This window comes from Gasterosteus aculeatus, chromosome 10 (assembly GCF_964276395.1).
Source record: "Gasterosteus aculeatus chromosome 10, fGasAcu3.hap1.1, whole genome shotgun sequence".
Classification (NCBI taxonomy): Eukaryota; Metazoa; Chordata; class Actinopteri; order Perciformes; family Gasterosteidae; genus Gasterosteus; species Gasterosteus aculeatus.
The window spans coordinates 4,728,928-4,741,922 of NC_135697.1; the positions used below are offsets into that span (position 1 = coordinate 4,728,928).

At 46.6% G+C, this 12,995-nt stretch overlaps 1 protein-coding gene across 1 annotated transcript; it reads right to left on the minus strand.

The window, feature by feature from the left end:
• Positions 1 to 867: 867 nt before the first annotated feature.
• On the minus strand, positions 868 to 4,331 carry LOC120826638 (uncharacterized). The gene is made up of 2 exons (XM_040189095.2): positions 4,225 to 4,331; positions 868 to 3,925 (listed from the first exon to the last, which is right to left on the minus strand). Exon 2 carries the CDS (start codon positions 3,905 to 3,907, stop codon positions 3,053 to 3,055), a length of 855 nt encoding a protein of 284 aa, XP_040045029.2. The 5' UTR covers positions 3,908 to 3,925; positions 4,225 to 4,331; the 3' UTR covers positions 868 to 3,052.
• Between the last annotated feature and the right edge of the window lie 8,664 nt (positions 4,332 to 12,995).

The following is a 12,995-nucleotide window of genomic DNA, read 5'->3' on the forward strand; positions in this document are numbered from 1 at the left end:
ACAAGTTTCTTCTCAAAGTAAAGTGTTTAGTATGTGTATCTATTGGCAGATATGAAATAAAATGACTGTGTTTAATTGTCTAAAAATAAGAGTTGTTAGCTTACAATGAGCCGTTTAGAGCCACATCACACAGAGCGGTTCTCAAAGCAGGCTGCCATGTTTCTACAGGAGCCTAAAACACAAAAACTTCCTTGGTTTCAATCTGCCACCTCACCACTAGATGGCACCAAGTCCTGCACCTGTCTACTAATTTGAGCTTTTAATAAGTTACTGGTTTTGTTTGGGGCGGCACGGTGGCGTGGTGGTTATCACTGTTGCCTCACAGCAAGAAGGTCCTGGGTTCGATTCTGCCCAGTGGCCTTTCTGTGTGGAGTCTGCATGTTCTCCCCGTGTCTGCGTGGGTTCTCTCTGGGTTCTCCGGCTTCCTCCCACAGTCCAAAGACATGCTCTGGGGATCAAGTTAATTGGGGACTTTAAATTGCCCGTAGATGTGTGAATGTGAGTGTGAATGGTTGTGTGTCTCTGTGTAGCCCTGCGATTGGCTGGCGACCAGTCCAGGATGTACCCTGTCTATCCCCCGAAGTTGGCTGGGATGGACTCCAGCCCCCCCGCGACCCTGTGTGCAGGATAAGCGGTTTGACGATGGATGGATGGTTTTGTTTGTTGTTTAGTCACATATATAACATCATGAAATGAATGAATGAAACTTAAGTGGTTAGTAAGTTTCAGTGGAGGAAATAGACCTTGAAGCTGCTCCATGGTGTTAAAAAGCAATTACTTTATTTCCAGGATCATGAAATGAATGAATGAAACTTAAGTGGTTAGTAAGTTTCAGTGGAGGAAATAGACCTTGAAGCTGCTCCATGGTGTTAAAAAGCAATTACTTTATTTCCAGGACCATCTTGTTGGCTCTAATTCCCATAAACAGAGACAATGTGATGTCAAAATTAGACATTTCCAGAATGGTTACAGACAAATGTCCAATTATCTAACTCCCCAGCAGTAAATGTCAAACATTGGGATGTCCTTGCGGTGCGTTTTCTCTTCTAGACTGAATCATTTTTATTAAATGAGAGTGGAGATGACTGGTATTCACAGACAGCAGCATCAAATAGACCAGAGTGCTTAGCGGGTTGTGTTTTTAGTTTGAGGGCTGACTTGAACGTTAGTCACTTTTCTTGCTCTTACAAGGCTAAATAACGCCCTCCAATCCCACATAATGCCAGCTGATCTTTTCCAATGACTGTCGAAAAAAAAAAAGCCAATCTGGCAGACGTGAGACATCCCTGACCGAAGCGGATGAGTCAGGTTGAGGAGAAATGGGATTTGTTTTGACACTTCGGCACGAAATAACGACCGGACACCTGAGATGTAGACTGTTATTCCATGATACTTAAAAGAAAAATGGACAGGTTAGCAATCGCTGTCAAGTGAATGTTTCATCGGGAGTTCAGTCGCTTCTGCCTATTTAATTACATTAATGAGGCGGGATTGAGCGAAGGTCGCATGGAGGATAATGTGCTACGGCTGCCCGTAAGCACTTCTAATCACAGAGGCTGCACGGCACATCTTTCTGCACACCAGATGTTTCTGTCAGAGCCGGCAATCCATTACTTCCTACCTCTTCCTTCCTTTCAATGCAATGTTCACGCCAGTATTGCAGCTGGATTAGTTGTTCGGCTGAGCGAGTAAAGTGGGCTTGATTGAGGCAGTTGTTGAAAATAGTCTAGTTTTTTGTTTTTCTTCTTCCCCAGACTCCCTGGCCTCCCACGAGCAATTAAGCACAACACCAATTACCAGGAGAGCTTTACCCCCGGGGCATGTTGATGTCCCTCCATCCATTTCTCTCAGTGTATGATTTTGAACATCTGCAATCAGAGCCCCCCCCCCCCACGTCTCCTCGCTCTCCCAAGTGTATCCGGCATGAGGCGAGCTTCCCCCTACATCTCTCACTGCTCAACCACAAATCTAATTTCACCTCCTGTGGTCCCACTATTTGCGTTTCAACGGGCCAACGCGGCATCGCTCTTCACAACGTCACAATCATGTTGCAAAGAATTTCTTTGGGAGGATTCACGCAATTTTGTCTCTTCTTTCTGTAAACCATATGTGTTTGTGACATGGAGGCATGGAAATGAAGGCAGCCGCAGTGACCCGGCTTGAGGTTGAGGTTTGTGCCCCCCCCTCCCTTAGCAGCACCCGCCAGGCCGTTCACCACACGAGGGGATGCAGCTTAAACTAAATGGTGGGTCAGAGAACATCGTAAGGCAAACCACCATCCAACAAGGCAAAGAAAACAGAAATTTCAGCGGAGCACTTTTCATGTTTCACCTTCAAAAAACTATATATATGTTGAATGATGGTACAGTTGAATGGGTAAGTTTGAATACAATACTGACGTAGTGGTTGGCTACAAATGTCCCTTACGTCCAATATTAGGAGAACAAAACCCATGGCCCTCCTTCTGTAAGGTCAATATGAGGCTTTGGTATCTTCCAAACCCGACTCCCTGTGTTCTTCCAGACTGTGTCTACGGGACTGAAAGATACCCACTAATGCGACACATGAACACTAGTCCTACGGTTACTTCACAATCTGCACACCAATAGATACCTCCAAGACAACTTCAAAGAGTAGCGTAGGACCTGATGTGGCTGATGTTTTGGCCCATTGAATTTTATGTTTGAAATTTGTGTCCTTTTGCTACATGTATGTTTCTGGTATGAATTATACAGTAAATCAAATTTGTAAATTAGTTTCAACTAAACTTTAAAAAGTTTGGATTCAAAAAGAGATTCTCTTACATGGGGTCCAGTCCTAGTGACCCAAACAGCCATTAGGATTCAAAGCTATATGGACAGAAGGAGCAAATACAGCAAACAAAAGGTCTGTTGGTATACATACGAGCATGCACTTGAACACATGTTCAAGTCAAAGATATCCTTTGAAAATAAACAAATAAAAAAGGCATTAAACCTCCGATTATAAGACAGCCTCAGTAGGATTTCCTAGACACTTCTCAGAGTCTTTGCCGCTTGTCCTGACCGTGAATTCAGCTGAGCACTTCTAAATCCTCATCAGCCCCTGACAAATGTGAGCAGGATCCCCAAGTCGGGCTGGAGCCGTTCCTCAAACTGATCGACCCGTACAACTTCGCTGCGTGTTTGGAATAAGCGAACGCCTTCCTCCTCATCATCTCTCCTTTCCACATGGAGACCATGAGCAGGGTGGAGAGCAGCACGCCCCCGAGGGTAAGCAGGCACAGTCCCGCTATGACGCACCGGTCCAGATGGGCCCCCACAGCGGCTTTCTCCCGCTCCAGCCGCTCCATCTCCCGGGCGGACACGCTGTCCGGGTCCACCCGGACGTCCCTCGGGACCGCGTAGGATATGGCGACCAGAGAGATGCCGGTCACCAGGCACGTCACGGCGATGATGAAGCCGTAATCCACGGACTTCCCCGAGGCGTCGGAGGAGAGGTCGTCATCGGACATCAAGTAAAGTTCCGGGATGTCCTCTTCTTCCTCTCCCTCTTCCTCCTCCTCTTCCTCCTCCTCCTCCTCTTCCTCCCCCTCGCACAGTTCACTTGAGGGGCTCTGACTCAGACTGCATGTTTGTGGACTACTCCCTATTAGCTGGACATCATCATCATCATCATCGTCATCTTGGTGTTTGCAGGTGAAAGATGTTTCCGTTTCGTGCTGTGGCCGCGCGGCTCTCCGGGTCTCTGTCCGTGGTGCTGAACGCTCTCCTCCGCCGGGATGAAGTAACTTCCCGCGGCCGATGGGGTTGATACTTTGCTCCTTTACAACCAAGGGGGCATCCGTCCGATCGGGTTGATCACAGTAAAACAGCTCCAGATCATCCATTTGAGCTCGCGGCTGGGTTTCCCGTTCTGCCGAGCCCATGCGTCCGCGCCCCCGTCGCTAAAACGCGCAACAAAAAAAACTGAGAGAGTATAAAAGATGTTTCAACTCCCTGAAATGACTTTCATTATACGTCGCGTGCCTTGTGACTGCAAGCCACTTTAAATCTGCGCTTTGGGTATTTGTGCAAGCCCAACCTGCACGCATCTTTCTCCATGGGCTTAACCGCAAGCGTTTAAAGTGCCGCTATACGCAAGTCTTCAATTCACTCCCATCACAACGCAGAGCGCCATCTACCACTTGCTTGCCTGCGAGCTGCTCCAGAACACTTAACGACTCGCTGATGAATCTAATCCCACCTGATGTGTTTCAATGGGCGCCCATCAGGCAGCAGCGCGGAATGAGAAATGCGGTTCGCCGAGTGCCTCTCCGCCGCTCCGTGGCCGCTCGCGTCCCGCCTGCTTCTGCTCCCCGGTCAATCACAGGGACAGGCTCGCTAGACCCCTCCCACGGAGAATGTCCACGACCCGCACAACGCGCGCACGCACGCTCACCAGAGGACAGTCTGCCTGTCACATGTGTGCAGATGCGTCTCAATACTGCACATGAACAGGCAATGCGCTATGAGCTGCAACTAATAGCGTGATAGTTGATAATAGGAGCAACTTTTGGGTTGCCAAGTTGAGAGAAATCCGTCATGTTGGAGAGTCATTTGACATTTAACTTTATAATAAACAGCAAGGCTGCAGATAAGTGACGATTTTGGGAAACATGCCCCGGATTCTGCAGTTGTGGATCACACATTTCCTTGTGATGAATGAAGCATCGTTCAGTGATGCATTCACCAGGAATTCACCTGGGGGTTTTCTTGCTATTTGTTATTTGTCTTGTTGTCCATTGTCTCATTGTCTTACTGTCCGATGTTATGCACCAACCGCCATGTCAAATTCATTGTCTAACACATGTTTGCAAATGTTCCTGATTCCTGTTTCCTATTGTTGCTCAAGTGATTTCATTGTCTGAAGAGAAAGTGTTTTTAAGGCATGCGCTGTTTTTACAGGGGTAACATTCAGGTTAAAGCCCTGGAGCTGAGGCAACCACAACGAACGCTCCCTGTATGTCCCTAAATGCTCCCTAATGTCTCCCTAAATGCTCCCAAACCTTCCCATACTCTTCATTGTTCAAGTCTCCTCACTATACATGGTGTAAATGCAGTGTCAAATTTGTGAATATATCACAGTATGACAAAATGTAACAAGATAATTATGACAAACGTTTTTAATGACTGTGAAAGGGTCAAAGTTCCAAGATTAAAACACAGTCAACTCCCTGACCGGACAAGGCCGTTGTAGCCCACCCATATGATCTATTTAACTGGACCATAATTGACTAGATAAACACCATCCTGTATCTGTAAGAAGCCTTGAAACTAGAGATGGAGACCAAACACTCACTTTCACTGTGGTTAAAATGAGCATTTTAAGAGAATTCATTTGGACACATGTCTCATAGATTTCCACACAATAAAAGTTATTTTTGCAACCAGAGGACCCGTCTACAGGAGAGAAAGCAAAGACACAGTGTCATTGGCCTCAGTTGTCACCGTGAGGCTGTCGCCTGTGTGACAAATATTGAATCCATCCTTCTTTCTTACATTTAGAAACACGCTTATTCAGATTCATGAGATCTTGAAACAACTTTCATTGGTCGGTCAGGTTTAGGTATGAAGGCCGTGTTTGGTGAAGGTAGAGTAGGGCCTCTGCCATCTTAGGAAAATAAATATAACCCAGGGTAAACATGACGTTACATTCACTCCGTCTAGTTAACATGTCGTATCTCATTTGTTTAAACGGCAGAAAAACCAGCTGTTTGGTTTGTTTTTAGTCCTCATGCTAAGCTAAGCTAACCAACTTCTGGCTAAAGCTTCAAAACAACCGATACAAGAGTGGTACGGATCTTCTCATCCCTCAAGTCACAAAGCAAAAAAAAAAGTAATTACCAGAATGTTGAGCTACTCTATTAAATATAGTAAAAAACAGATGACGTAATCTCAGTTTCCTCAATGGTATCTGAGCCTTCTCAAAAGCATTTCAGCAACACCTCAGCCCTCTTTCACAGGAACACATTTAACATCATTATTGGTATCACATTCAAATGTGGCAACAAAATTGATCAGAGTCCAAAAAAAGGGATTTTCCTCCTTTGAAAACCAGCGCTTGCTTTCCAGAGCGGCCCATTTCCAGCGGAGCTGCCGGAAGAAAGCGCTGCTTTGATATTCAATCAAAACCATGTCACTCAGTCAGCGCTGAGTGAAAAGCTCATAAATCCAAACTGGCAGCTTTTCAGGAACTAACAAACACACCAGCTTCCCTGACAACCTCATTGTGTATTTAAAAGTTTAACAGAGGGGTATAAACAAACCCACAAGAGGAGAATTTCATCCATCAAAAACAAATTTAAAAAAATGAAATGAGAGAAAAATTGGCGCCGCACAAACGAGCAGATTCCACTTCCTCTCCTGGAAATCTTTCAGCGTCTCTGCAGCATCTGCAGGCTAAAGGAAGACAAAGGTTGCGATCGCCAATGCTCCAACGCTCGAGGTCACTTGCTCACTGAGATCAGCCGCCCGATGCTTGTGGGCACACCAACGCACCGCGCTCTTCTCGCCGCGCGCTTCACGGGTCATGACCTTGTATTCTCTGAGGAAGAGGAGTGAGAAGGCGATATGCTTCGGGGTGGCTTTAACTTTTAGCACAGAGAAGGAAGGAGGGAGAGAAGTTTACAGCAAGAGATTTCACAATTGTGCAGAAGCGTGTAAACGTTGCGGAAGGTCCAGCAGAGCAGCAACCCGGCAGCGTTCACAAGGAGGCCTGTGCTTCACTAAAACCATGCGAAGGTCACCGACTGCTTGATAGATTCACTCAAAACCAGTTTTGAAAACGGCGTTTGGGAAGCATGATGACGGAAATCTGGGACCATCCCGACTAAGTCTGCAAAGTACCAAGAGAACACACAGTTCTCTGCATTAAGTATGTGTGGATGGAGCCTGTGAATCAACATGCCGCATCAGCAATGGCCGTCACGCTCATTTCACATTCGCAAACACTGGAATTTAATAGCTTTTCACATTTTCAATCAAAGCGCCGAACATCTCGAGTACACCTTGAGTAATAGAAAAGATAATGGGAATAATGATTGGAAAAAAGCCTCCTCTTGTTGGGAAAATACACTATGTGTATAGTGTATTTTTTTACATATAGTGCACTGCTTTGAGGGCCAATCCAGATAAACGGTCATCTTAATGCTAAAGCATTGTAAAGAGATTATTCTGATGAGGAGCGCTGGCTGCTGGAGCAGCATTGCATGGTTTATTGAACGGGCCTCCGTCTTTACGTGTCCACGCAGCTTTTGGTCAGTGGCGGTGAGTTATGTAGCACGCTGACACTCTGGGACCAGGTGAAGGAAGAAGCTGGTTGGTTTGTGACTTTTGCTCCGGCGGCTTTGCAGAGCGCCCATAGTGCCTCAGCTCCTGACATTTATTGCCCTCGTTCTTCACACCAGAGTCTGACGCCGTGGTGCTGATGTGGGGGCGATAGCCAAGGTTTGTCACGCCACTCCAGGCAATTTCTGACTGAAGCCGCTAAAGTTACCCTCCTCCTTTGCTGTGCGTGGTGCCCCCCCAGTCTGCGCTGTCTGCGCATTGTTCACGGCACAGCTGTCCTCCGGCGCTGTGGTCGGCCCAGTCGGTGCAGCAGCACTTTAAGTGTTTAGGAAGAAAGGAACCAGCCAGTATTATCCTTATATTTTGCATACAGAATGAGAAAGGGGGAGCCACACGTCTCCCTCTCTTGTACCAAACAAAGAAAAGTCTAACACGCGTGCAACAGGTGAGACGTCTTTAAAGCCGTAGCGTCTGCCGGGTCCAGCAGGGTGCGAGATTAGCTGCGGACAGACAGATAAGCACACGCACACACACAGCAGAACATGAGCTCCCCACAGGCTTTCGCATGCCGGATTTACAGCATGTGGTGCAACACTGATAGTGAATCCACAGTGTGGAGGATGTGTAGTGTTTCATATCGTACGGCTCATGTTGGTGTGTTTTTGCAGCAGAAATTCAATCTTAAGATTTCGCAATATTGCTTCTTTTTGCAAGAAATGATCTTTGCCTTTTGTATTTTAAGAGCATTTTGCCATGCTTATAAATAACATGGGTAAACAACGAACAAAAGAAAGTGTTCATTCACTTCAATATTCACAGTAATGTTCTAATTCAAGTCACTGTCTTTAGCATTTATAAGTGGCATATCTTCCCAACACATTGTGACTCATATTTATTGAACACACCCACCTCCGAAATTAGCTTTGATCGGGATCCCAACCCCACACCTGTAAACCTTTGTTACTGATTCCAACTACACTATATAGTGTATAGAATAATGTATTCAAAAATGTGTTCTTTCTTTGTTCCAGCTCAATTCCTGAAATGCTGACTCACATTATGAACCCAAATCTGCAACAGAAATCTGTCTCTGCTGTCCTCATAGCAGCCTTTAATACATAACCATGACTGTACCATGTCAGAAAGACGCATGCATACTTTCTTGATCTCTACACACACAAACACAAACACACACAAAGAGGAGCCTGAGGGCCCCCGCTGTAATCAGTCCAATGCACGTAACATGGTCCTCATGCCAAACTGCAGCTGGAGGTCGAGGACGGACTCTATTACTCCAATGTCCAACCAAAACTGTGAGGAAGAACATATAAATATAAACACATTCATATATATATATATATATGATTTTGTTGTGTGTTTTTATTGGAAACGGGGGGGAAGTGTAGCCCCCCTCTGCATATGAAGAAACGGCCATCGGTGCCCATGAGCAAAGCACTAAACGCTCACTAAGCTGTTGCCTCTCTGTTTTTCGTTGATCCGGTCACCCTTTGCAACCTGCCTGGCAGTGCACACCAAGGGGGGAGGAGGGGAGGAGGGGGGGTATTCATCCGTCTAATAGCAGCTGAAGAGCAGCGCCTGTGGGGGAGCGATCGACGGCGCGTGCAAACACTCGGGCCCCGTCGGAAGGAGCAACCAGCGGGCAGCTCTCGTGCCCCACAGCTCCCGTTTGTTTTATGATCTAAACAGACTTGTCATTTCCTCCAGAGAAGCTCTCCAACCAGCAGGGCCCACTTTCTTTTTCGCCGTCTCAGGCGAAGTGTGGCTTTCACACTGACGGATCTGCTGCGAAGCCACAGCACACGTGAAGCTAAGAATAGCTGATGGGACGCCGGCAGCAGCAGCAGCGGCATCGGCGGCGGCCACTGAGGAGGCGAAAGACGCAGGTCCGAGGTCAGACCAGGACGCCCAGAGCAGGGAGACGAGAGCGAGCCGGACAGGCTTTCAGGGCGCCGCTCATAAGAGCTGAGTCGAGCAGCAGAGCTGAGCTGACTCCTTCTTATTTGTCTCTGTGGCATCGCTCACACAATCTAAAGAGCGCTTTTGGATGAGGTTCAACCAGGTAAATCACAAGCAAACGTGCACTGAACGGCCCTCCTCCCACTTCCACTGCCTCTCCACACGCGCACACACTCAAGTCCATTAATTATTGGACACGTTCCCGATTCACGTTCTGGGTTCATAACCAAACTCCCCGCTGCTGTTTTTCCGTTGAGGGAGTAAAGTTTGTATTTCCTCCTGCACAGGACAAACCGGGACAGCGGTTTGTGTGTTGTCTCAACAGTCGCTTGGACTTGTTACCAGGCCCAAAAAGTAGTAGTTGTTTTGTATTGAGATTCATGTTAGCCCTGTATTTACATGATCATCTTATCAAATGAATGTAATGTCAGCTCAACAGAACACTTCTGCTGTGCTTCACCTTCCCAAAACAGTACGGCAACCATAGGAAGAAGGACGTCAGTGGATTAGTCTTTTGGCTGCTCTTCAAACTTGACTTTATTGACCACTTCAGCATTTCAGGGAGAAACCTGGAGACGATCCAGGTTTTAAAATTCCGGGACTTACTCACATTTATCATCGTAGTATAAGTGTCGACACGAAGAGGCAGATTCCAGAGTCAAACTCACCACGAGAACCGTTTAGTAGCTGATTCACATTAAGATATTGATCCAGCGGTTCAATCAGAATTCTTTCCTTTACACTCAATAAAATAACGTAAGTGCCGGAGAAGAACACGGTGTTTAAACACGATAAGCAACACTTTTACCTCGTCACAGTTCTGCAGCAGCGTGGCTGAATGCTGCACAACTGTTCACTTTTTGACACTTTTGTTTGACATAACGTCCCACGAGCAAAACACATATTGTTTGTGTATTCATTGTGCACACATGATTGTGTCGTGTGGTCTGTTTGTTGTTTTTTTCTCCTGAAAAAAAAGTGGTGCCACAAATGCAAAACTACAGGAGCATTAAATCTTAATCTGAAAGGAATCTTTTCAAAGCAATTCTCTATTACGGTAAACAGCAAACATTGAAAAGGAACACATAAAACCGCGATGACAAACGCGTATTGTCTCTTCTATTGTAAAATACAAGACTGTGAGGAAACAGCGAGTGATGCTTTCTGTCAGCACATGTTATGGACCGGACCCCACGGTGTACTTACCCATAACTAGAGGGAGGTCAGGGTGGGCTTCTTTATGCCCGACCTTGAGTCCTGAAGTGTGTGTGTGTGTGTGTGTGTGTGTGTGTGTGTGTGTGTGTGCGTGCGTGCGTGTGCATCTCAGTCGACTTGGACGAACTTCCTTTGAAAGCACCCGTCACCGTGTCAGTGGGCCGGAGAGGCCCGAGGTCGTTTCCCCCCTTAAAGTACTGCGTTCTGTGAGTCATAATGCGTAACAGGAAAAGCAAAGCAATCTCTTTTTTTTCCCCCAACAAATAATTATTTATTGATTTCCTGACCAGCGAGCTCACGTGTTGCGCGGCCGTGTGCGCGCTGTGTAACAGCAGTATAACTCAAAGAGACTGACACGTTTTATGGGTTTGTGGAGGAAATACAAGCGCGCTGGTTTCCACGTTATGGGCGTAAACGGCGGCCGATATCATCAGGCTCCGTCTATCCATATTCATGAAGTACCAAGGGTATCGTAATCTCTCCTCTGCGGGTCTTTTGTTGCTTTGATAATCTCCCTCAGACCTGAGCAGGGCTCGTGTGCGTGCAGAGCAGCAGAAACACTGACTGTTTCTGTTACTATCAAGGTAAACGCTCTGCGGGATAAACCTGCACATTCTTCTCCTCTATTTATGTCCTCCTGTGTTAAAGTAGACAGAAACTCATTTATAGGCCACAGGGGAAACCTGCATTACAGATCAGGAGCGGGCGGTTCGAGGGAGCGAACATAGCGTTTAGCTTTTGGAGGTTGATTGGCGCTGCCTCCTTGTTTTTAGCTCCGGTCCTCCAGCATCGTCGGTTGCCGCTCGATTTAGAGGTTAATGTTTTGTTTTCGTTCTTCTTTAAATACAACAAATGCAACTAATGGGATCCCAGGGCAAACAGACCCGGATGCACCACAAGAACATGTTGTAGAGAAATAAATGCGGAGGCACTTTACAGTCGGCGTTTACGATGTAATTTAAGATGTGCATTGAAAGCCAAGCGATTCTTAAGGAGATGATAACGAGGAAGAGGAGTGCCTTCTTCTCAAAGATCCTTTGTGGAGCGATGGCTGCTGCTGCTGCTGCAGGGAGGCGGATGAGGAGGCACAGCGCGGCACAGGGACATGGAAGAAATCCAATGTAGTCGCTCATACTGAGGTCAGATCGCAAACAAAACAACAACAATAAACACATTATTGGCTTTTAATTTCGGGGCATTTTCCCTGGCAGTGTGAACGTGGCCACAGCGTTTTCATAGCTTCACAGCAGAGATGCAGAAGATAAGCTATTATCCTATTTCCTGTTCCTGTTCCCAATCTTTTTGGGGTCATTGAAATATACCTTAAAGCAATCCCTCGTAATGCAAACTACACGTTTATGGCGTCTCCAATGAGAGCAAACACTGCGTCTGTAAAACCACGTTTGTGGAGCCGCTGGCTTTATAACACGAGTCACATTGACAGCCGCTCTCAACCCGCACGTCTGTCAGCATCGTGTTCCCCGGGGCGGCCCTCTCATCCAGGGAGGATCGCTCCCTGGACTCCCGTTTGCTGAATGAGCGTCACGTGTCGGTTGTGGTGCCGCTCAGGCGCGTCCTTTGGGTGGCAGTAAAACTCCTTCACTCCTTTCGCCGCTGCTGCTGATTTCAATCACGTAACCCAGCAACGGGTTTTAAAGCAGCATGTGAAGAAACTTTTTAACTGCAAAACAATAACACTGATTTTAGCATGTTGTGCTGCTTTGTCTATTTGCATCTGAAGGTTTCTCCCAAAGTCCCATCGGTCACTTTAAAAAGCATTTCTTAAACACTAAATTTTCTCTCTAAATGAGTTTTCTCTCAGACTGACATCCTCAGATCAGACTTCAGTAACACTTCAGTAGCTCTCACGTGCAGCAGACTTTCACACCAGCTTTATCAACTGTTTAGATTTCTGTTATGGAGATAAAGTAGCATATATTTGATAAGGGAATGCCATATTTGCACGGAAACTCTCTTAATGTAAATTATTAACCTGTGAAGTTTCATGGTGATGTGTATTAGTGACATTTGCTTTACTCCCCCTTGATTTGTGCCATTTCACGGTCCACATGTTGGCACAAAATTTCCTTCTTAGACCTTCATTTAAACACAGAATAGAGCCCCGAACACACAAATCAGCTTCACTGATCACGGCACATTCGGCAAACCTTTTACAGGACAAAACAGCAGATGAACGATCCTCCGAGAGACCGAGCTAAAGCGGACTCTTCACAGAAGAGAGATAATGGGAATCATGGGAGAAATGATGTCATCATTATGTAATTCCCCCGTCGTCGGGTCCACCTGTTGTGCTCAGGATGGACGGCCGTGGAGCAGCACAATGGCAGTAAATAGAGCGCGTCGGTGCCCAGTTGGTGTGGAGGAGAACCTCCCCACCTCCACGCTGCTGCGTGTGTTTGTGCTTTTCATGCTGGCGAGCACTGGTTCTGAATCAGCTTCCTGTCCAGTGAGATGAGCGGACTTGAGTGTGCAGCT

Bases quoted from the DNA above. Each gene is read 5' to 3' on its own strand.
- LOC120826638 (XM_040189095.2), bottom strand. From the start codon at position 3,907: ATGGGCTCGGCAGAACGGGAAACCCAGCCGCGAGCTCAAATGGATGAT.